The sequence below is a fragment of the Rhinatrema bivittatum genome, chromosome 1 (genome assembly GCF_901001135.1).
Source record: "Rhinatrema bivittatum chromosome 1, aRhiBiv1.1, whole genome shotgun sequence".
NCBI lineage: Eukaryota > Metazoa > Chordata > Amphibia > Gymnophiona > Rhinatrematidae > Rhinatrema > Rhinatrema bivittatum.
In genome coordinates this window covers 779639061-779664788 of record NC_042615.1, presented here as the reverse complement: position 1 = coordinate 779664788, position 25728 = coordinate 779639061, and the positions used below count along the sequence as shown (strand labels likewise).

At 47.1% G+C, this 25728-nt stretch overlaps 1 protein-coding gene across 1 annotated transcript in view; it reads left to right on the top strand.

Annotated features, from left to right (window-relative positions):
* Nucleotides 1-280: 280 nt before the first annotated feature.
* The window catches only part of LOC115077821 (tetraspanin-36-like), a 73356-nt gene continuing 47908 nt past the window's right edge, over nt 281-25728 (top strand). The window contains exons 1-2 of the mRNA XM_029580112.1: nt 281-440; nt 23236-23427. Of these exons, the coding sequence (XP_029435972.1) occupies nt 381-440; nt 23236-23427 (252 nt within the window). The 5' untranslated portion in view covers nt 281-380. The remainder of the gene's footprint in view (nt 441-23235; nt 23428-25728) is intronic.

Here is a 25728-nt window from a genome sequence, read left to right as displayed (position 1 = left end):
GCAGGGAATTCTGGTACATGAAGTCCTTTGTCAGGTTGAAGCCTTCAGACTCCTTCAGTTAGACAGACCCACTAGTTAGCAGCCTGCTTGTTGTGTGTACACCCTACCTAGTCAGGGGCGAACAGGATGGGAGTGGGGTCCTGGCAGCCAGTTTGGGGAATCACTATAGACATGCTTAGGTAGTAGTAATACTTTCCCCAGTCCCATTGAACTTGTCAGGCCTTGGGGCCCTGCGAACGCAGGCAGCAAAGTCCGGTGAGAAGCCCATGTGACTGGGGAGGAGAGGGCAGAGTCATGTGCTCGTTGCTCACTGGTTAGATTAAGAAAGGGGAAAAAGGGTTTTTATTACTTCCCGCCAGACTTGCTGTGCTCTCGCCAAGATGGATTGTGGGGTGATCACGTCCAAAACCGTCCTGCTGCTCATCAGCCTGATCTTTTGGGTGAGTCTGCGCTGTTTCTGTCCCACCGGCTCCGCGCCAAGTCGCGGGATGATCGGAGGCGAGCCTGCCGTGCTGCCCCTTTGCCTTCGGGAGCTCGTAACTGTGATAAATCTCACCGATGTAAAATTAAAAAGATAAATAACGTATGTAAATATACATTACTAAAGTAAGTTATTCACTTTGCTTCTCGGCAGGAGTAGATGGGGTCCAACTGCTGGATTTACTTGCCCTGAAAGTGCGTTATCGCACGCGGAGAACAGGGAACCTGCAGGACTTTATAAAAAGTGTAGAAACGCAGTTTTACTGTTAAAGCTGTAGGGAAGGACGGTAACATGAAAATATCTTGTGTGCCTTTTAGCTACAAGTGAAATCCGTTCGCATGGAGGTGCAGGAGCAGTCCGGGTAAATAACCTACAGAATAACTACCGTAGCTTCAACAAGTAGTCTAGTGTAGAGGGTGATTTCCTTCAATTGAATGAAAAGAACGGTGTCTTTTTTTTTTTTTGTCCTGAGTGGAAAGTCCTTATTGTGACCTCCTGCTCTAGAACTTCCCGTCCACTAAAAAAGATTTGCAACCTATTGCGTCATTCGCACCTCTCAGGCACCTGAATGATTATCCCCTTGTCTCGTTTTTTCTCCCAGGGCATGCCCGCCTATGTCCCTAAATCTCATCTCTGGACCATTTCCACTCTGCCCATATTCTTGCCTGACCTCTAGAATTTCATAGAAACATATTTGTTCAATATGGGGCAGATTTTAAAAGCCCTGCGCGCGCTGAGCTTATTTTGCATAGGCCCGGCGACACGCGCGCAAGCCCAGGGTCGCGCGAATGTTCTGGGGCTTGAAAAAGGGGTGTGGCCAGAGGCCTCGGTAGGGCCTCTAGGCCTGGGGATCGCGTGCCAGCACGTGCAACCTACACCTGTCCAGAGGCAGGCATAACTTGAAAAATAAAGGGGGGGTGGAGGGAACAGGGAAAGCCATCGGGCTCGGTGCGCGCATGTTATAAAATTGGTCGTAGATTTGTGCATGCAGGGGTATTAACATCCTGCCCTATGTGCACATACAGTGGAAGGAGTTCTGGGTCTTTTTTTCCTCATGTACCATTGTCCAAAACTTCTTGTATTGTTTGTGCATATGATATACACACCGTTATCTTCTATAATTGTACTATGCCTGGAGTTCTTTGCTTTTAAATATGTTTATATTTATACTGGTTTTGAGGTCCATAGACATAGTATTTTTCATCTGACAAGCAAAGGGAAAATACATTTAATTCTAATTTTTAGCTTATATACTGCATTTCTGGCCCCTCGAGAGAGGGTTTACAAGAACTTAAAAAAAATACATGGACAAAATACATAATTAAATGGGGTGGATACCATCAGGAATATTTGCACTCAGCACTATGGTAATGTTGATTTTTGTCTACCCTGCATATGTAGGGCAGCTTCTTGTGGATGGTCTTTCTGTATTTTGAACTGTTTGTCATGTATTTGGGTTTAATAAAAAGTCAATTAAAATCCAAATAATAAAATGCCTCCTAAAATACATAAACACACAAATCTTAAGATATGTCATATAAAATGCAATAAATACATAATTAAACCCTCACCCATCATGATGGACTAAACAGTGGTTACCTTGTTAACCACCCAACTAATTAACTAATATCCCCTCTCTTCCTTCATAAAATCTGAAGTCTTGAAAACCATATAAAACCTGATTCTCTAAAGCAGTGTTTCCCAACCATGTCACACCCCCATCAACAAGTGTTGTGGGGAGGGGACACCCACAGACACACGTGAAAAAGGGAGAAATCAGTGTGGTGTGGGCAGCTGGCTCAGTTAGTAACTTCAGCACTGAGTGTGAGTTGCATCCAGTGCTTGTTGCATGGTCTCCGTGTCTCGCTCAGCCTGGGAGTAAGAGAGAGGGTGGAAAGATTCAAGAAAGAGTTCAGGAGGGAGAAGATGAGGAGGCGTTGTGTGTCACTGTGTATGCAAAATAAAGTGGGGGACCTGGCTGTCGTGCCCTGCGTGCTGCCCATTAATTTCCACCCTCCGGGGCTCATGCTGCAGCTCAGAAGAGGCATGCAGGATCACACACGTTCCCAGAAAGGAGCCCCTACGTGACTCTTGTTGCTGTGAGGTGCTGAATGCAGAGCCCAGGTGCCGGCTTGGGTCTAAGCTGAAAAAGTCCTCTTGAGGGGTCTCATTAAACGGAGGGTACGCTCGGAGGGATGAATTCCATCTGTTTGCCCCTTCAGCAGCATTCTACTCTTAGAAAAGGGCCGGCTCTTCGCCCCACCAGTGGTGCCAGTGTCGCCAGTGGGTGGGATAACATTGTCCGGATCCTGCTCTGCACATGGGAAGGAGAGCTGACAATAGAAACAGGCCCTCCTGCTGCTGACTGCCACTGACCTGGTGAACGGGGGCCAGCTCTTCAGCCTCTTGGATAGGATAACCTTGTCCACTCATAGAAGGCAACATAAAAATAATAAAACCAGTGCGCACGGTATATGAATGTTAAATCTCCTTCCTGATGGGACATGGGACTGAGTGCTCTGTTGGTGATGTTTTTCTGTGTTTGCATATTGTCATCAGAGCTTAATGCTGCTCTATCTATATATAACAATTTTTTTTTTTTTTTTTTTTAATATGAGAGACTGGGGCTAGGATTATTCTTGGCTGACTGTTCTGGTATTCAGATTCTGGAAATCCAGAAATGAAGGTTTCCTTCTAGTACATGCTTGAAACATAGAAGTAGAAGCATCAGTGCCAAAGCCTTCAGCCTTAACTACTGACAGCTAGGGGGGTATCTTTGATAAACTTTCAGAATTCAATCACCATCTTTAATTTAAACACCCTCCTGATTGAATTGTAAATCTTAATGAAAGATGCCCAAGGGAGGATTGAAGCCTTGACCACTGACCTGCCCCTCCCAAGTTTCAGATTTGTTCTGATGCCTCCATGTTTTAGTGCACATGTTACCAGGTACAAACATGGACTTTTTTTTTTTTTTGGTGCTCATGATGAAATCGAGAGGCTGTCTTCTGGGATCCTTCCCTTCTTCGTTTTGGAAAGCACCAAAGACTTTGCAGTAACTTCTGAGCCCATTTTGTGCTTTTGTTTGTGTTTTTTTGTTTTGTTTTTTTTTTAGTAGTAGATTGTAAAGTCTGGTGACAGGATATTCCCCTTTTTCTGAGCTCTGGAGGATTCGTGCTGGCGATTTCACATTCTTCCTGATCGCTTCCTCTGGAAAATAGGTCTCTGGACTTAAGAGAGACTATAAACTAAAAGGTTAGGTTTGTTTTGTGTTCCTAGCCCTTGGCGGCGCGGAAAGTCTGTTTTGGTTTTTGAGCTGCTAAATCAGCGTGAGTGGGTGCCATCACGGCAGCGACCAAAAGGAGTGAGCCCGTCCGGAAAAAGAATGGAGGCGTAACCTTGTGGTTAGAGCAGCGGATCGCAAGCCAGAGTTAAAATTCCACTGCTACGCCTTGTGACCTTGGGCGAGTTACTTTGCCTTCTGTTTCCTCGGGAACAAAATTACATTGTAAGCCCTCTGAGGATAGGGGAATGTCTGAACTTCATCTGCTTTGCAGTTGTCACAAAAGGTGGAATAAAAAGAAACGAGTGAATGCTCCTTCAGTAGAGGAGTAAGGGAGAATGGAGCGCGGGAGACGAGTACAAAAAGGAGAGGAGGACCCCGTACAGCAGGGGTGGGCAATTCCGGTCCTCGAGAGCCACAAACCAGTCTGGTTTTCAATCCTGAAATGAATATGCATGAGAGAGATTTGCATGCACTCTGCCTCAGTTGTATGCAAATCTATATCATGCATATTCATTAGGATATCGTAAAACCTCGACAGGTTTGTGGCCCTCGAGGACTGGAATTGCCCACCCCTGCCGTACAGCCACTTCACAGGAGAACGAGAACTTACCAGTGGGATCCCAAAAGAGCAGGCTTGTGTCGTGCAGCCTTGCGAGAAAACATGAATTCATCTCCTATGAAGTACAATCTATAATGGCTGCTTGTTCCCATTGACAACGTTGAATTTGAAGTATTCTTGTTGGAACAGGTATCCCTGGAGTGGAGTCCAGGTGTGACTGACTGACTGACTGACTGGCCTGGCCCTAAGGGCTCTGAAGCTTTGCTCTCCCCTTCTTCAGAACAGACTCTGGCCCTGAGATTAGTTGCATCAGATCTCATCCCTCTATGTGCCCCTGTGCTCAGGGAGGGGGTGGGCGGCTACAGTACCGTCACCTTGCACCATGTATCCATAGGGGGACGACGACCCTTTTCACCTCGAACGGCTTTGGAGGTGGCATGGTCTGCCTCTGCTCGGAATAAGGGACTGCAAACTCCTATTGTTAATCTGATCTCAACATGTCCCGGCCCCAGTGCTTTGATACAGGAATTTGTTAAATTTATGATTGTGTACAAAAATGCATTTTTTCCTGCCATTTCTAATTGAACAGTAACTGAGGCAGATAAAAAAACCTTTTTGAAAGCTAAAAATCGAATTCCAATCAGAATGAAGTGATGTAGTACCTGTAGAAGAGGTAATACGAACTCTGTACAGGTCATTGGTGAGACCTCACCTGAATATCGTGACCAGTTCTGGAGGCCATATCTCTGAAAAGGATATAGACAGAGTGGAGGTCGTCTGAAATAGAGGCTACTGAAATAGTGCAGAGTTTGCACCAAAAGCCATATGAGGATCCAAATATGTATACCCTAGAACAGTGGTTCTCAACCTTTTTTCTCATCATGACACACCTGACAGACCACGCTCACGTATGACACATTGCTCATTACATTTCACAGCGGAAATTAAAAAAAAATAATACTGGGCCTTTTATTATTAAGAATGACACAAGGGAAAGATACATATTCTGTCTGAACAGAAATTGCATAAATAGTAAATATCCCACACCAAAACAGCACCAATTTCCCGTACTCAAACAGTAAACACCTTACCTAAGAAAAGGCAACACTGAAAATATTACACCAGGCCTTAAGACACCAATATACCTCCTATTAGGAAAACGGAACAAGCCAGGCAGCTATAGAACCCTACACAGAAACTCCACGCCAGCAGAAAACCTCACCTGAATCACATGTGCTGACCCTCACCTAACAAAGAATAAAGAGACCAAAACGCATAACTAGAAGCATGCAGAAAAAAACTGAATTGGAAACCACAACAAGCCAGAGAAACTGTATGCAGTGTAACAAAAGAAAATAAGAATCATCACCCATCCTTATAAAACAAATCAAGAAATATAAAATTAGTAGCACTAAAACCATACCAACAAAAAGAACAGATTATTTTGAAACAGCTGATGAATGGAATATCCAATAATTAAAAACGCATATAAAAAATTTCTAGATACCAATAAAATATTTCAAAATATATAGACAAAGGCCCAAAAACGAAAAATAACAAGGATACAAAAACTGTTTTGCTCTGCATACCTGGGAACGTTTGATATCCAGGTGCCCTGAGATTGTTTTGAATTAGCAGGAGGAGGGATGGTTTGCTTGCAACTTTCTCCTTTCTCTGTCACATACCAGCGCTTTCTCTCACACTGGCTGTCAATCACTCACAGATACACATGCTTTTTCTCTATCACTTATATAGGCTCTTAATTACACATTTTACACACATGCTGTCTGTCTTTTCACGCTTACACACACAGGCTTTCAATCGCACACATACATGCTGTCTTTTTCTCTCTCTCACACACACACACAGACTCTCATTCACATGCCTACACACATGCACTCTTTTTTTCTCTCATTTACACACAGGCTCTTAATCACATACTCATATGCTCCCTCACCTAAACCAGCTCTCAATCACACACAGACACGTGCTCTCTCTCTTTCTTATACACACAGGCTCTTAATCATACATACACATGATCTCTCTCACACACGCATACTCTTTTTCACACATACAGGTTTTGAGTCATACACTTACATTCATACTATCTCTTACACACTCCCACATAGATACAGGCTCTGTCATTCACATACTTGCTGTCTCACACACACAAGATCTCAAACACACATGCTTGCTCATTCAATCACTCTTTCCCCCCCCCCCCCAAACTAGCAGCAGCAGCCTCCTCCACTTTCAGCCCTCACGGAGTAAGTAGTCCCATCGGCTGCGGCGGTTGACGTTGTTCCTCATTTTACTCTGAGCCGCGCCTCTCTTCTCTTCTTTGGGCCGATGCTGGCTGCACTAGCCTGGTCTCTTCATCCCGCTCACGCACCTGCTGCTCACTACTTCCTCTTCCAGGCTGCGGGGGGGGGGGGTGTCGGGAAGAATAGAGCATGCCGGTGCTGCTGACTCCAGCTGTCCTGCCGCGTTCCACCGGGACTATCTGGATTTAAAGCCTGAGCGGAGGACCTGTTTCGCTCGGATAAGGGGAGCAGCTGGGTCTGTAGGGGATCGGGAAGTGTAGCGACACACTTGCATGTGCTTGGCGACACGTTGATTTGAGAATCGCTGCCGTAGAAGAGAGAGATTGGGGGGGGGGGGAGAAAACGAGCTTGCTAGGGACATCCAGATACCTCAAAGATATAAATCGGGCATAAAGAGCAAATATTTTCAGTGGAAAGAATGCTGTAGAACAAGAGGTCATGGCCTGAGACTCTGTGGACTAGACAGGAGCAACAACAGAAAATATTTCTTCATGGAAAGGGTGGCGGATGCATAGAGCAGCCTCCCAGCGGAGGTGGTGGAGACAAAATACAATAATGGAAGTTAGGAAAATCCTGGGGGAAGCCCAGAGGATCCTTAGGGGCAAGGAGATGAAGGGGAGGCCAGGGATAGGCTGGGTTCTGTGGAATTTCTCTGGGGGTGAGGTGGGATGAACTGGATGGGCCTAATGGTTCTTGTCTGCTATCCTATTCTGTTACCCTGGTAGGAGCAGGGTTGGGAGGTTGCAGTGTTGCGAACAATCCACCTTTCACTCTTTCTTTCTAGGGCAAGGGCAGCGAGGGGAGGTTAGAAGCACAACACAAAGGGTGGATAATGGCAGCACGATGCAATGATACTGCAGGCCGGAGGGAGGGAGGCCAGGTTGGTACCAACAGGCAGCAGTGCCCCAGAAATTAACCAGGATGGTAATGGCAGATGGGTGGCCGGGTACTTCCTAGCAAGGCCATGGGACGTTGAATGTTCAGGCAGCTGTTTTCTATTACCCCAGTCTTATCTTCGGGCTTTGTGATATTTGTTTATGTATGGGATCTTGATGCTTATCTACTCAGGATGATAGAGAATCAATGATGGGGGGGGGAGGGACCAAAAACTGGCTTGAATAAGTTATAGGAGGTGAGATACATTAGTCTGCAAAAACCTGATAAAGTGGTAGCCAGAGCCAGAAGGATGCTACAGTGCATAGGAAGAGGCCTAACCAGCAGGGAAAAAAAAGGAGATGATAATGCTTCTGGGTAGCTTGTTGATGAAATCTTATCTAGAATATTGTTTCCCATTCTGGAGGCCATATCTGGGGGAAATGCTACTAAAAGTGGGGTGTAGGGTCTATATCAAACGTCCCGTGAGATGAGATGCAAGGACCTAAGTAATAGCTTAGATGAGAGGCGACCCTGGGGACATGATAAAGACATTCAAATACCTTAAAGATGCCAAAGAAGCAAAGCATTTTCAGAGCTGAGAATACTCTAGAACAGGCTCTGCAGCAGCCTCAGGAAATACTTCTTCCCGGGAAGGGTGGTGGATGCATGGAATAGATTCCTGGGGGAAGGTGGTGGAGGCACAAAGACTGACAGAATTTGAGAGAGCATTTACTATTACACTCCTCAGCCTCTTACTTCAGAAAAAATTCAGTGGAATCTATCCAGAGCCTGTCATGAGGATGGGAAGTCTGAGGTGGTGATCGCCCGGTTACAGCATGTCTTCAGGATCCCCCCCCCCCCCTGTCTTTCCATCTATATCCCCGAAGCAGGCTGATTTGTCTGTCAACATGCTAGTGTTGGGCATTTCAAGCTGAGACTCCATTGTGTGTGTGTTTTTTTTTTTTCTCTTTTCTTCATAGCCTTGAGTTAAAAAGGATGACTTTAGAGACTGGATAATTGTGATTCTATTAAGACTTCTTTTTTTTTTTTTTAATTCTGATGGAGTAAAGGAGACCGTTTTAGCCATGTATTGGATAAGTTGAGTTGTTTTTTCTATCCTACTATTTTGATTAAGCTCATAAGGATTTACTCACTCATAAAATAATATTTTTGTGGTAAATGATTAGACTCTTGTGCAAATGTGCTGATTTACATATTTTTAATGACTAAGTTGAGCATATAGTTTGACACCACCCTTTTGTATTTAATAATATTAATGCTTGATTTCCACTTTTTTGGTATGTTTATTCATGAACATGAAACATAAAGCCCCAAGAGCTATTAGCCCATTATAGCTGATAGTGTAAGAGTTGATAAGATTACATTTCTTATATAACACATTGGCCAAACCACTCTATAAAAAAAACAAGGAGCATAGCTGGTATTCTAGCCCAATAGTAATTGCTACTCATGATGAATTGCTGACTGGGTTTTGACTGTATTTATTTTTAACTTTTATATACCGATCTTCTTGTATGGGATACAAATCAAACCGGTTTACAGTGGAACAATAACTTCGCATGAGAGCGTTACATAGAACCTTAAAACACATAATAACTTTGAAAAACATACAGTTGCTTTGATTAAGTAACATTAGAATAGGGGATCTGTACTGGGATATGATCTGGTTCACCAGTTTACAGCGGGTACTATCGGATGCATGAGGCCAGTGATGGCTAGCTCTGGGATGTATGTGCTCCATTTTGGTTTCCTGGGGCAGCGGCGGCAGCAGGGGAAATGAGTGCTGCCAAAATCTGCAGCCAAATAAAGCAGTTCTGGTCATCACATCTCAAAAAAGATATAGCAGAATTAGAAAAGGTACGGAGAAGGGTGACCAAAATGATAACAGGGATGCAATGATTTACCTTTGAGGAAAGGCTGAAGAGAATAGGGCTTTTCATCTTTTTTTTTTTTTTTTAATTTTATTTATAAAAATGTATTTTCCAGTTTTTATGACAAATTTCCAAAGTGATATACATACATTAAAATGAAAATAAATATAAAATGCAGCAAAATATTACAAGTATCTCACTACTTCCAGGTAACCACTCATCTACTCCACAGTTCATACAGACTGTTCATTGCCTTCCTATTACCCCCACCTACGCCATCTTATATACAGTACATATCAGTATCCTGTATTTCCTCCCACCTACACCATATTTCTTATCATAAATGCATCACCCCCTTTCATAATACTACCCCCCACCTGCTCAGCTCCGAACCCCTGTAAACATTGATTTCCTAGGGTGTAGCAGATGGACTCAGGACCAATGGGTATAGTGTGCTCCTGATAGCAGTTGGAGACGAAGTCAGATTTCAATCTGACATCACCACTAGCACATATACCCGTGCACGAGGCTCTGATCCTCAGTTTTTTTTCTGTCTCCCTAGCAGTTCGGGACTTCACACACGCTTGCACAGTGTTAGAAAACCAAACTCCAAATTTAAAGAAGAAAGAGAGAAAAGATCTTACTCACAGATGAGCCCCGCTCTCCTGCGGTGATACCTAAAGGGTCCCTTCCCCAGTCGAATTCCTGAGGTGATTTCCGAGATCCCTCAAATGTTAGCCTTGGTCCCAGCATGGACTTAGCCCCCTGCAAAGGGAGCGGCTGAGAGGCAGCCTCGGTCCAGTCACCGCCCGGCGAGGACTTAGCCCCCTGAAAAGGGAGCAGGTGCAGACCGAGCACGGTGGTGAAGGTATTCCCCTCTTCCCCCCCCCCCCCCCCCCCCGCAGCCAAAGACACCTGGCAAGAGACCAGGAAGCGCCGCGACAAGGTAAGGTAGAAAACTTTCTGTAAGTCTCTGAAGCTTGGATAGCCACACAGCTCGTCCATCTGGCGACGTCTAATTGGGTTGAGCAGCCCAGTCCGGGCTAGACCCCGATCCAGCGGGAGGGTCCTCCCACGTGGAGACCCTCCGGGGGGGGCTGCCATCTTGCTTGCATGGTCGCTGGCGCCATTTCCCCCCCCCACCACCCCTTGGTCGCCGCTTCACCCGCATCCCTGAGCTGCGCGCGCAGTGGCCAGCCGGGTGCATAAAATTCTTGGGCATATAGCGACACGCGCATCTGTCCTGTGCGCACAGCGAGGCGCATAAAAGGGCCGTGCGCACAACCACGCCCAGCACGCGCATCCGAGAAGGATACACGAGCTAATCATGGCACATCCGGCCAAAACATCCAATGGACGGTCCCTCTGACCAGCCTGCCACCTGAGAGTGGCGCAGCCAGAAGTGGTCACCGCCCTGTGCCTGCAGTGCGAAGAAGCTCTGGGGGAACAGAGGCAAGGCCCCCCTCAGCAAGTTGAGGATTCCGGCTCCAGCAAACTACCACGGAGCTCTCTATTCCCGACTCGGCCCCACCTCAATGGGGATCCTCGGGGAGCACCATTGAACCCAATACAGTCCCAGGTAACTGTCCTGGGCGGGATTCTTCGCAGAGCTGCAATCTTCATCCATGCACAGTCAGGACCACCAGCGACAAAGCCATCAAAGGCCTCCCCGTAGGGGACACAGATGAGTCTGAGGAAGTTTCAGAACCCCTGGAACATGGGGAAATCCCTCCTGGATCGGAACCGTATTGAAACATGACGTGTTCCTCTCCAAAGACGAGCTACCAGATCTCATGGCCACGAGCCTGAAGGCTTTGGCCATCCTGGATACAGTCGCACAGCAGAGTCCAAGGCCGTATCTGGTCGGGCTCTCAGGCCTCACGCCATTTCCCAACACTACAGGCCGTTCAACAACTGGAATGGAACGCTCCAGAGGCCAGCTTCAAGGTAGGTCGGGCCCTAGAAGCCCTCTACCCCTTGGACCACTCAGCTAAGGAACTTCTGAGGATCCCAAAGTTGACGCCTTGGGCTGCGCCACCACAAATCGCACCTCCATACCAGTCGAGGGAGCAGCGGCACTCAAAAGAAGCCCATGACAGATGGCAGGAATCCATGTGGCAGCTATGTCCTTACAGATCGCTGCCTGCTGTGCCGTGGTGACATGCGCCTGCCTGGCTATGTCCAGGGACGTAACTACGCCAATCGAAGCATTAGATCCAGCAATCTCTTGCCGCATGGATGCGAATTCAGACCTGGTACGCACCACAGCCAGGGGCATCTCCTCCATAGTCGTATCCAGAAGACAACTCTGGCCTCGTAGTTGGTCAGCTGACGCGACCTCCAAGGCAAAGCTAACGAGAATGCCCTTCAGAGGAACACTCCTGCTCGGAAGCGAACTGGACAAGTTAGCCAACAAGTGGGGTGTCCCCCCAGTACCCTTGCTACCGGAGGACCTGGAGGCTGTGCTTGTGCGAGTCTGCATCTGTGACCAAATTGAGGTACAGGGGATATAATTTCCTTTAAGGACTTCCAAGCTCTTTATGGTTTCGGAATTATACACACTTTCCCATACATTCAAATTGTACATTACTTACGGGCACTTCCTGCCACTTATTGGGACCCCTCTGTGTTCCACACCTTAGACGGGGTTTTTTTGTTTCACAAAGACCAAGGCCCCATCTTTGTCCATGTGTTATAAACAATTACAAAAGCGTGCGGAGGTGGATATGTGTTCAACCTTGGAAACTCGCTGGAACAGGGATGGTGATTTTGCTATTACTCAGACCATTTTGAAGACATGCTTTAAGCATATTTCCAGGATCTCAGCCAATTTGTACTATAGAGAATTACAATTTAAATTTCTAAGTCGGGCCTATGTATCGCCACAAGTGGCCTTTCAGTTGACCATAGCTTCCTCAGCTAGCTGCCCCCCCCCCCCCTGATGTGGGAATGCTGTGGGGACTTTATCCCATGTATTTTAGACTTGCCCCTTTTTATACAGCGATTATGGCGCAAAGTGGCGGATTACATGGCCGAATTGCTAGATGTTGCTTTTCCAATTACACCCAAATAGCAGCCAGAGAGGGGTATTTCACCGATCCGGATACGAGATCCTGGTTCACGTATGCTTCTACATAAAGCTTGTGTAGTGGGGAAAAAAGTGATCCTCTCAGTTTGGCGGTCTCCTGATAACCCGTCCTTTTGGGCCTGGAGAAATTGTTTTCATGGAATGATGACCATGGAGTCTTTGGCTTCCCGGGTATCCCTGCGCTGCAGGCGACGTTGTCCGATGGTGTGGCAGAATAATCTTCAGTCTCTCCCAAATTGGGCACGCAGCCTTGTAATGAGTGATTAAATTTGATGCTTTGTGTGTCACCTGGGTGGATCTCTTGCCTTGACTGAAGGTGGCTTCCTTTACTCTGTGTGGCTCTGGGGGTGGGGGGGGGAAGTGCTTCTTCTTGTTCTATTGTAATTCTGTTCTGAGGAGGGCTCAGAACTCTGCCCTCCTTAGTGTTATATTACTAAGGTTGTACAAACTTAATAAAAATTGTTTAAACATAAAAAAAAAAAAAAAAAATTTCCTAGCGTGTAGCAGATGGACTCAGGACCAATGGGTACAGTGTACTCCTGCTAGCAGTTTGAGACGGATCAGATTTCAATCTGACGTCAGCCCTAGTACATATACCCCTGCAGGAAGTGCAGCTCTTCAGTATTTTCCATTTCCATAGCAGTTTGGGACTCTATGCATGCTAGCACAGCGTTAGAGTAATTTAGCAAAGAAAACCAAAACAAGAAATCTTACCTCTAGAGACGAGCCCCGCTCTCCTGCGGTGACGCCCATTGGGTCCCTCTCCCAGTTGAGAATTCCCGAGGTGATTTCTGTGATCCCTCGGAAGTAAGCCTCGGTCCGGCGGCCGACCTTCAGCGGGGACCTAGCCCCCGACATCAGGTGAGGCTGAGAGGCAGCGGGTGCAACTTCAAGCACGGCGGTGAAGGTATTTTCCCTCTTCCCCCCCCCCCCCCCCCCCCCCCACAGCTGGAGACCGCCCAGAATGAGACCGGGAAGCGCCGAGACAAGGTAAGGTAGAAATCTATTTAAAAGTCTCCGGTCTCCGAAGCTCGAGGAGTCGCACAGGTCACCAGCCGGGACCAGTGCCACTGGGTTGATCTGCCCTAGCAGGGCTAGACCCTAGTCAGATCCGAGGGTCCTCCCACGTGGAGACCCTCCAAGGTGGTCGCCGTCCCGATCCGTGCGCACAAATACCTTGTGCACACAACATCGCGTGCCCAAGTACCATACGCACAAGGGACGCGCATAGCCACACGCTTACTGTGCCGGGCGCATAACTTCGATCTGTGCGCACACCAGCGCGCACATTTCCCTGAGCGCATACCAATCCTATGCGCACAACTTCGACGCACCGGAGTGCATAACTGTATTTTACGCGCACAAGCCATGGCACCACTGGAAAAGAAGCTCAGGGCCTTTGCCCAGCATGCCACATTAGAGCTGCACAGCATGAGGCCACGGCCCTGTGTATACAGTGCGAGGAGGCCCTGGGGGATCCAGCTCATGGCCATCCGGGTTCCAGCTTCTCGAACAGTACGCCGGACCTAGCATCTCCCAGCGGGACCCTCCCTCAAACGGGGCTCCCCAGGGACACAGCGCCTCTTAATTTAGACCCAGCATCTATTTCCTGGGTCGAATTCTTCAAAGGCCTGCATACTTTCGTCCACATGCAACTGGGGCCTCCGATAATACGGCCACAACTTCCGCCAGAGGACCTCAATATCCCGGGACCACCTATGCCCAGGGAATCGATTCCAACACCCAGAAGCCGACCTTCGGGGACACGGACAACTCAGATGAGGAATCAGAACCCCTGGAGGAAGGGGAACTCCCTCCGGGGACAGAACCCCACTGAACCATGAGGCGCTTCTTCACCAAGGACGAGCTTCCAGACCTGGTCACACAAAGCTTGAAAGAGCTCGCTATCCTGGGCACAAGTGCCTCGGGGGTACCTAAGACGAATCCCCTACTAGAGGGACTCAGTCAGACCTCCCGTCGTTTCCCACTATTACAAGCCGTCCAGCAGCTACTTGGCCTGGAATGGGATGCTCCGGAGACCATGTTCAAAGGGGGGCGTGCCCTGGCAGCCATGTACCCTCTGGACCCAGCTGCCAAAGATCTCCTGGCATGTCCGAAAGTGGATGCCATGGTCTGCGCAGTTTCGAAGCGCACTACTATCCCAGTGGAGGGAGGAGCAGCACTCAGGAATGCTCAAGACAGACGTCTGGAATCCATCCTCAAACAGTGTTTTGACGTCTCCGCTATGTCTCTACAGATCGCGGTCTGCTGTGCCATGGTGACACGCGCCTGTTTATCACAGACTAGGAACAACACTCCTGGGGAAGCCCTGGAACCAGCAGTATCATTCCTTACAGATGCTGCTTCTGATCTGGTGCGCAGCACAGCTAGAGGAGTGTCGTCAGCCGTGGCAGCCAGAAGACAACTCTGGCTCTGAAGCTGGTCGGCCGACGCATCTTCCAAAATGAGATTCGCAAGGATGCCCTTCAAGGGACCCCTCCTGTTCGGAAGCGAACTAGAGAAACTAGCCAACAAATGGGGCGAATCCCCACTGCCGCGGCTACCGGAGGACAGGAATAAGATAAACCAGCGATCCTTCCCCTGTACTTCCAGGGCAGAGGATCACAGCGCTTCAACCCATACAGAAGCACATATCAAGCGGCTCGCCCCACAGGCAGGAGCCAGTCATTTCGGAACAAGCACAACAAAAGGGGAGCCAGCTCGGGCCCAGGCCCCATCCACACCCCACAATGAAAATCAGCCGACCTGTCCAAAGGAAGAAGCATAGGGGGCAGACTTACCCTATTCTACCAAAGGTGGGTCCTAGCCATCATTCGAGAGGGTTATTACCTGGATTTCCACCACCTCCCTCCGGACAAGTTTGTGGAATCCCCTGCCACGACCCTGCCAAGAGGATGGCAGTAGAAGCTACACTGACCAGATTGCTAGCCTTAGAGGCTAGAACACCGGTGCCCGCACAACAAATACTGGACATTATTCTATCTATTTTATCGTTCCCAAGAAAGAGGGAATGTTCAGGCCCATCCTGGACCTCGAGTCAGTCAACAGCCACTTGAAGATTCCTTGCTTCCGCCTGGAAACCCTACGCTCGGTAATGAGGGAGATACAACCGGGAGAGTTCCTTATATCCTTGGATCTGTCGGAAGCCAACCTACACATTCCGATCCATCAAGAGCATCAGCGTTTTCTATGCTTCACAGTCCTGGACCATAACTATCATTTCCGGGCACTACCATTCGGGTTAGCCACAGCACCCTGGACGTTCACCAAGATCATGGTGGTAGTGGCAGCAACATTGAGGAAGGAAGGAATACTCATACATCCTTATCTAGACGATTGGCTGATCAGGGCGAAATCCCCAGAGGAAAGCCACCAGGCGACCAACAGAGTCAAAATTCTACTGGAGAGCCTCGGGTGGGTGGTCAACACAAACAGCTGTCTGCAGCCCTCCCAATCTCTAGAATACTTGGGAGTCCGGTTCGATACCAAACAAGGCAAGGTCATCCTGACACCAACAAGGAGATCAAAACTAATGACCCTGTTGAGCGAGCTTCACCCCACGGCATGGGACTACCTCAAAGTACTCGGCCTCATGGCATCCACACTGGAAGTAGTGCCATGGGCAAGAGCTCACATGAGACCCCTACAGCGCTCACTACCATCACGATGGAATCTGCTGTCCCAGAACTACACCTTACGTTTTCAGCTCCCGGACAAAGTTCGGACCCAACTACGATGGTGGCTACAAGAAGGCCATCTGAGCCAGGGAGTGAGACTATCCTCACCAACCTGGATCCTGCTCACCACGGACGCCAGCCTACGAGGATCGGGAGCACACTGTCAGGAGCTAACCGACCAAGGGCAATGGAACGAAGAAGTCGGGATGGAACATCAATCGCCTCGAAGCCTGGGCAGTCAGACTAGCCTGCCTTCGGTTCGGTCACAGACTCTGAGACAGATCAGTCAGAGTAATGTCGGACAACGCCACAACAGTGGCCTACATCAACCATCAGGGAGGAACCAGAAGCCAACAGGGGTCTCTGGAAATAGATCCCCCTAATGTCATGGGCGGAAGCGAACCTTCAAGAGATCTTGGCCATCCACATCGCGGGGAAAGACAACGTCGCAGCGGATTACCTCAGCAGACAATCTAGACCCAGGAGAATGGAGGCTGTTGACCACAGCATTTCAATTGATAGTAAACCGTTGGGGAACACCAACCATGGACCTCCTGGCAAACCGGTCCAACGCCCAAGTACCCAGCTTCTTCAGCCACAGGCAGGAACCCCAGTCCCAGGGAATCGATACATTGGTACAGATCTTGCCACAGGAAACTATATTATACGCCTTCCCACCGTGGCCCCTATTGGGCGCAATCATCCACAAGATGATAGAACACCACAGGGGACCAGTACTTCTAGTGGCTCTGGACTGGCCAAGAAGACTGTGGTGAGCAGACTTGCGAAGGCTGCTGACAGGGAGCCCCCTCCCGCTACCTCCACACAGACCTGCTCCAACAAGGACCGATCCTCCACGAAGATCCAGCTCAATTCTCTCTTGCGGTCTGACCATTGAGAGGACTCGCCTGAGGAAGAGCGTATACTCGGGGGCAGTAATTGACACCCTGCTCCGAGCACGCAAGTTCTCCACATCCCTAATATACATAAGGATTTGGAGAGTATTCAAAGCCTGGTGTGAGGACCGCAACATCGTTCCACGCTCAGTCAGAATTCCTGCGATTTTGGAATTCCTACAGAAGGGATTGTCTCTTAACTCCAAGGTACAGGTGGCCATATTGTCATGCTAAGGAACCGATAACGGCAGCATAGCCTCTCACCCGGATGTCTCCTCCTTTCTGAAAGGAGTCAAGCAGATCCGACCACCCCTAAAGTGGCCAGTGCCTCTTTGGAACCTCAATCTGGTCCTAGATTTCTTAGCAGGAGCCTCCTTCAGACCTCCTCGCGGCCTGTCTCTCCGACTTTTAACATTAAAAACAGCCTTCCTGGTGGTCTGTTTGGCCTGCTGTATCTCCGAGCTTCAAGCACTGTCCTGCCGGGAGCCATTCCTCAGACTCACCCCGGGATCCATTCAGTTACGTACAGTTCAGTCATTCCTTCCCAAAGTGGTGTCTCGCTTCCATCTCGCTACCCCCGCTGGATCAAAGAAGTCATCAAGGTGGCCTACGTAGAAGCAGGTAAGCCACCGCCTTTACAGGTCAAGGCCCATTCTATTAGAGCCCAGGCAGTGTCCTGGGCGGAAACCAAGATGCTGTCACCCACTGAGATTTGCAGGGCGGCGACATGGTTCTCCATCCACACCTTCTCCAGGTTTTACCGCCTGGATGCTCAGGCTCGGGAGGACACGGCATTTGCAGGGGCAGCCTCCCACCAGGTTCGGGAGTAGCTTTTATACATCCCATTGGTCCTGAGTCCATCTGTTACACGCTACGAAATGGAGAAATTACTTACCTGATAATTTCGTTTTCCTTAGTGTAGACAGATGGACTCGGCATCCCGCCTATGGGTGCCGTTACTCATGGAATTCTCGGGTGACGTCCCTGAGAGCGAGTGATTCACAGGTAAGCCATGCTTTCTTTCAGCTAGGACACCCATCCTACTGGGTGTCGATGTTTCTCTGTTGAGGGCACTGGCGGTCTCCAGCTATAACCAATTCAACCGGTTCAAATTAAGTTAACCAAGTTATAAAGTTAATCAAGTTATTTAAATTATTCAGTCATACATATATCCACAATGCTTTTCAAGGAGAATACTGAAGAGCTGCACTTCCTGCAGGGGTATATGTACTAGGGCTGACGTCAGATTGAAATCTGATCAGTCTCCAACTGCTATCAGGAGTACACTATATCCATTGGTCCTGAGTCACTGTCTACACTAAGGAAAATGAAATTATCAGGTAAGTAATTTCTCCAACTCTCAATCAGCCTGATAAACAGTACCAGCTGGCGCACTGTAACACCCATGGATTAATTTATCCTACAGACACTTTCCCTGCAGAACTAAACAAGAAGCAACTAACACAAGAACGTATTACAAAATATTGTTTAATTCCAGTGGCTCTGCTGGACTAACTTGTTGCCTCTGATTCTTCTTGTAGTGTGGGGGTCGGGGACTTCTTATCTGTTCATCTTTCCTCCCTCCTGAGCATGGGGGAGAGATTGTGAGCCCTATGGGGATAAGGAAATACTTGCAGTACCTGAACGTTCCTGCCAAGGAGGGTGGATCCTTCATATTATCCTAAAATGGAGACTGACTACGTTAAATCCTGTAATGCAATCGAATGCGGGTACAGCAAGAGGCAGGGAATTGTACATGATGACATAGCAATCAAAAGCCTTGATACTGTTGCTGCAACTCCAACATTGCTCTCTGCTTTAACGGTAAGAGATAACGGATAACTGGACTCAGACAGCAATAAACAAGGGCCCCAAATTTTATAGTCTGAGAAACTGATAAGTATGGGGGTGACCTGTACGGTGTGGCGGATGCTGCTGAGGGCTTGCTGGGCAGACTGGATGGACCGTTTGATCTTTTTCTGCCGTCATTTCCGTGTTGCTGTGCGTTCAGCTTCTCATAGAAACATACTGTCTGCATTCTGGTTCCTTGCATGTATAGGCCCGTGTATTTTTATGTGCGCACTCTTGTTATTTCTAAATATATAGGGGCCAATATTCCAAAGCATTTAGCTGGAAAACTTGTGAGTTATTCCAGCTAAATGTTGACTTTTCAATATAGTAGGCACTTAGTTAGATAACTTAGGGGTTCCAGCTGGAGCGGATTTCTACGCCTAAGTTAGCTGGATAACATCTACATTCCATGTTGTCCAGTTAACTTATCCGGCTAACTTTAGGACTGCTGAACAAAATTAAATAAAAACCCACACAAACAAGGGGCTGAGCCATCCTTCAGCCCCTTCCTGATCCTTCATTCAAATTTTCTTGAGCCTCAGCTCTTTCCTGATTTAAAAATAGAAAAAGTATCTGCCCCCAGGAGTTGCAAAAAAATCAGAGTAGAAGTAGTACAGTCGCCTACTTCCTCCTGCTCTTTTAATAAATAAGTTCCAGGAGCTCTGACAGCTGAAGGGCCCTTAAGTATTAATTCATTCACGTCATGGAGCAGTGATTGGCCTTCAGCTTCCCCTTCCGGGCCGTCGGTGGCATAGGGTCCGCGGGTGGCCTCACCGGCTGCCTCTTTTTTTTTTTTTTTGTGCCGCCCTGTGCAGTTGCCAGTGTGCACACGCGGTTGCATCGGGCCTGGCCGACTCAGTCAGGAGCCCGTGGTAGGTGTTGGGATAAGGGAAGAGGATTCAGGAAGTAATTTGGAATTGTCCAGTGTCATGCAAGATTCCAACATAGATGCTAGAGCTACTTTTTTAGTGGTATATGTATTGGAATTAGATAAGGAATGGACACTCAAAAGATTTTATTTTTTTCAACTAGATTAAAGGCTTTTATAGGACATAAGGTTGCTATTTTTCCCGATGTATCCAGAAAGCTGCTGCCTTAGGATTTACTTTCCCTATAAATGCTTGTTAAGATCTGAAGATATTAGAGAGATATTTTACCAGCCTAAACAACTTGAAGCTCTTCTTATTACTAGAACCAACACCCTTGTTCTAGCTTCATAATTATGTGGGTATTGTTAGAGCCTAATGTAGATTATAATCTATAATAGTTTTACTTTTCTTAAAATTGCATCATCTTCCTCTTTCCATATTTGAGGACTAATGTGTTAAATTTTGTGTTTAAACTTTTCTTGTGGACAATGTATAGTTTCATTTCTGGAGTCGGATATTCTTGATGTATTTGTAAAAGTTAATAGAGAATTAAAAAGACAGCAGAGATGAGCAGTAAGTTAAAGTAGTTTGGATGCGAAAGGGAGGAGAGAGATGGGACTGTAGCAGGGCAGGTAGGGTCCAGTGAAGGAAGAGGGCCCAGTCGCAGGAAGGGACGATTGCAGGGGAGATAGAACAGAGGAGCCGGGGGGGGGGGGGGGGGGGGAATGGAGTCAGAGAAACAAGTAGTGAGTTTGGAAGAGGAAAGAAGATGCACAGTTTTTCCTCCTCCCGTGATTTCAGAAAAGGAAGAGAGTTATGGCAGGAGGCCAAATAAAGTGAGGGGAGAAGAGGTGGTCTGGTGGAGAATTCCTGATTTAATCTTGCCGATCTTTTTGTGGAAAAAGTCCATCTCACTAGGGAAGCCAAGCAACTGGACAAACGACTCTGATATACGTAAACTAAAAACAATGATAAGGCAACCCAAGCCCAGAACATCTTACTATTGACAGTCAGATCACCTAAGCACTGAAACCTCTCCCTAACCTTTCCTGTAATGCCCCTTGCAGAAGGCTAATTGAGAGTCCCGTTTGCTCTCCACAAAGCACCCGACGACAATAGGATGCTCTCAGGTTTAGAGTTGGGGAGTCAAACCTGTTTTCTCTACGTGAGCCCCCATGTGCAACAAGGAGTGGCCATGTGCGAGGGAAAACTGTATCTGCTTCCTCTCAAAGATCCCTTATATGGGGAACATTGTGACACTATGCTCGATTGCTTCATCGTGCTACTTATTTGTAAATAAACTTTAGAAATTGCATAATGCAGACAGCCCAAGGAGATTTACAGTAAAAGAAAACAAAACCCAATGAATAGCCAGTAGATCCGTAAAATCGTAACAAAATTAGAAAGTTTTTACTTTGGGTGCTGTCCTTAACACAATCAATGAAGCACAAACGTTGTTGTCACTGATAAGAACGACGTGAATGAGAAGGCTGTGATGCTGGAGGAGAGCTTCCGAAAGTGCAGATCTCTAGTTGGTTTCCACAGAAACTGTAGCCTTGGCTGGTAATAGTAGGATGAAGCCCAGGAGTTGCCATTTGCGGTCCTGAAGTGCCACAAATGGGTCTGGTTTTTAGGATCTTCCCAGTCACCCTGCAGGAGGTACATTTTTGCATTCTCTGCCTCCATTGTATGCAGATCTGTGCGAAAAGCGGAATATAAAAATCTAAATAAATAATGATGAATATCCTGAGAGCCAGACCCGTTTGGGGTGCTCCCGTACTGCAGCTGACTGTCGGCTGCATCAGGGTCGGGCATCTTCTGCGCGCCTTCTTTGAAATCGCAGTTGAGTGCAGTGCGCAAGAGCTGGCATTCGTGGCTCTGTGAGTGGGAATGACGAGGAGGCGGCAATGCCAGAGAAGGATGCAGAGCCGAAATCGTGCAGACTGAATAGCTCCCAGAATATTCTTTCAACAGGCCTGGTTCACCTTCTCTTAGTGATGTGGTAGGAAACATACAAGTTAGCCAATCAGATTGGTCAGCTTGGGTGTCTCAGCTCATAAGTTACCCCACACATCTGAATAGTTAGGACAGGGCTCTTTAAATTACTTTTTATTTTCTTAACTTGCAGCCTTCTTATATGTATTTTCTTTCAGCATGCAGTAAAGGAGCAAAACTGCTTAAAATGCTATTTACTGGGTGCCCTCACTCCCTTCTTCCTCTTCTTCCCCTGGTTTTTGACATGACCCTGACTGCAGATTGGAAATTGCTTCAGAATTAACCAGGTACTGGCTGGAAGCAGGAGGAACTGTATGTTTCTTTATTTTTTTTGTGTTTAAAAAAAAAAAACAACAACTCACCAGAGAGCAAACGTGGCTTTCTCTAGTCGAATCAAGCTTGGTAAATCAGGATGCTGCTGTGCCGGCCTTCACTGGGCACTCCATAGCATCACGTCAATTTGCACATTAAATTTGAAAACAGCAGGCATGAGTAACTGGGTCATTGCAGGCGTTCTGTAAGATCTGTTTTTATTCCCTGGTAAAGATTTAGGGACCAGTAGCACTAGAATTGATTTTCTCATTTACAAACTGAAATCACCACTACATGTTGGTATATATGGACAAATTGCAGGTATTTTTTTTTTTTTTATATAGATGTGCACACGTGTACATGGACTGGTTGGATGGTAATAGAGCATCCTTTTATATCCAAGGTACATAAAGTACCAAGTATGTAGAATTCCCCGGAGTTTTTCAGTACTGTCCTGAGTGAGACGCTGTCCATCCTCAGACTAGAAAAATAAGACTGCTTCAGTTAGCAGCGACTTAGTCTTTGAGTGTCGAGATGGACACATGCCTCTTACATTCACTGTTTGTTTCTTGCATTAACTTGGTGATTCTCAAATTTAGACTCTCAGGACCCCAAAGCAGATCTTACTTTTTAGGGTATTCAGAGTGAATATTCCTGAAATGGATTTCCATGCAGTTAATGGGGGGGGCAGGAGGAACCAGGCTAGCTTGAATGGTTTGCTTTCCCCTAAGACCTTGTGCGACTGTACAAAAGACCTACTTTGTTGAATGTCCTTAGTATTTATTACTAAGAAACATTTATACAGCATTGAAGAAGTGGTCTCGCTTCTCTGTGGAGCTTACAGTCTGGTCAGCAGACGTATGGTGAAGACAGATGGATTCTGAGGAACACATGTGCTCCTGAAATGCAGTCAGGATGTTATTAAGCCAGCATTTTCTCTTTGCCAGGCAAGCATTTTGATAGGTGGTCATAGGCCTAGTGATCATGCATGCACCTTTAAAAAGAGGTTCTTAACCTTAACTCCCAACCACACGCTCATCTTCACACATTAAAAAAAAATAATATATATATATATATATATATATATATACATTGGTTTGTGTTTCAGGCTGCAGCGGCTGGGTTGACCTATGTGGGCGGATATGTTATCATCTCGTACAGAAACTATGACCACTTCCTGGAAGATAAGTACACTATGCTGCCTGCTGTCATCATCCTGGCAGTTGCCGGTGTGATGTTCATCATCGGCCTCATTGGCTGCTGTTCTACAATCCGGGAATCTCGGTTTGGTCTTGGAATCGTAAGTGTCACTTTCTAAGAATAACAGTTCAGGTAAATTTCATGCTGTGTGGGGGTTTTTTTTGTTTGTTTGTGGGTTTTTTGTTTTTGTTTTTTGTTTTGTTTTTTTTTTGGAAGGCCAAAGCTTTGCACATATCCAGATCTGGAAACTAGAAAATAATATATTTCTAGACTGCCTTTCTAATTTTAGATCAAGGTGGTTTACAATTCTTTTTTTCAGGTGCAAGTCATTGCCCCAAGGAGTTTATAATCTGCGTGGGTATGTGAAGTAACAGGAGATAGTGACTTGTTCAAGGTCATGAGGAGGGTCAGTGGGAGAAGCAGAATTTGGTTTCCCTGGCTTACAGCCCATTGCTCTAACCCAGGGGTCGGGAACCTTTTTGGCTGAGAGAGCCATGAATGCTCGCAGACAAATCTTTAATAAAACAGTAAAAATCTAACAAAACCCCCCACCCTCCTGACACACCCCAAGACCTCCAAAATTAATTTACTACAATCCCCCACCTGCCTGACCCCCCCAAGACCTGCCAAAAATCCCTGGTGGTCCAGGAGCGGTCCGGGAGCGATCTCCTGTCGGCTGCCAGTAGTCAAAATGGCGCCGACGGCCCTTTGTCCTCACTATGTCACTGGGGTCGACCAATGGCGGCGGTAGCCCCTGTGACATAGTGAGGGCAAAGGGCCGTCGACACCATTTTGACTACTGGCAGCCGACAGCCCAAGTCCAGGAGATCGCTCCTGGACCCCCACTGGACCTCCAGGGACTTTTGGCAGGTCTTGGGTTTGTAGTAAATTAATTTTGGAGGTCTTGGGGGGGCATCAGGAGGGTGGGGGGTTTTGTTAAGATTTTTACTTTTTTTTATTAAAGATTTGTCTGCGAGCCAGATGCAGCCATCAAAAGAGCCACATCTGGCTTGCGAGCCATAGGTTCCCGACCCCCTGCTCTAACCATTAGGATGGGCCTCTCCTCGTTTGTAGTATTAGCAATAACAGTAGTATTATAATCTTAGTGGCTATAGAAAGTCTTACCTCTGCACATTTTTCACCTTTTGTTGTGCCAGTGCATAAGACTTGCATGCTTTTAAATGAGGATTTTCTTTCACTTAACACAACATACTGTATACCTTTTAAGAGCTGAAAATGTTTTATTGGATGACAGAGCATATATATTCATTCAAAACAAAACTGAAAACCAATTACATATATGTAATTGGAGATTTGGCTCTGAGTGGGCCTCTCCAGAATATTTGCCTTTTTAATTTCTTAGCCACTCCATTGTAGCTTTGGTCGTTGTTGTTGTGCTGAAAGGTGAACTTTCACTCCAGTCCCTGCCCTCTTGCAGAGGGCAGCAGGTTTTCCTCAAGGACTCTTCTGTACTTTTCTCCATTCATTGACCCTTCTATCCTGACAAGTGGCCCAGGCTCTGTTGAGGACAAATGTCCCCATAACATGATGCAGCTGCCTGCCCTCATGCTTCACAGTGGGGATGGTTTTCGCTGGGTGATGTACTGCCTTGGGTTTGCACTAAATGTAATGCTTTGTGCTCAGGCCAAAACATTTTGTTTAGTTTTGTCAGACCACAAAACGTTTTGTCACATGGATAGTCTCGCCTGAGTCTTTGCATATTTCAAACCAAATTCAAGGAGTGGAGATTTGTGGAGTGCTTGTGATATTGTCACACGCATGCTTTGACCAGGCTTGGCCATGGAAGCCCGTGGCTCTTTCGGGGTTGCCATTGGCCTCCTGGTTGCCTTTGCAAGCTGTGTGCCTTTCCACAAGTTTGTCCGGGAGTTCTTTTGGCAGCTTCTTGGTGCCCGTGGTTGGGTCTTCGCTTTGAAATGCACTATCCAGCAGAGAGAGCCATTGGGAACTACTGAATTTATCCTATCCTCACGTGACTCGTCACACAATGGAGGAGGGAGAAATTCACTTTGTGCGCTTTTAAAGGCAGTTGGTTACATCAGAGCTTTAAGTATTTAGGATTGGTAGAAAGTACAAAGTGGGGGGAAGGTGGACACTTACCCAACCAAGCTAGTCCTACTCCATTTTCTCAGTGTAACTGACGGCCATTTTTTGGTTACTAATAATCCCTGGGTAAGTCATGTTTTCAAGTTAGAGCAGTGCAGGTCTGTAAAGGAGAGGTTACCCTTCAAATGCAGCCCCTTCCCTTTGAGGGGTCTGGAATGGCCGTCCCCCCCTGAGAGGTTTTATAAGCAGCTCCCTAAGGGGGGAGTCTGTGGGCAGTCCCTTATGGTTTGCTTCGAGAGAGGAGGAAGTGAGGAGCTTAAGCCTTTGTTTTTCAGGC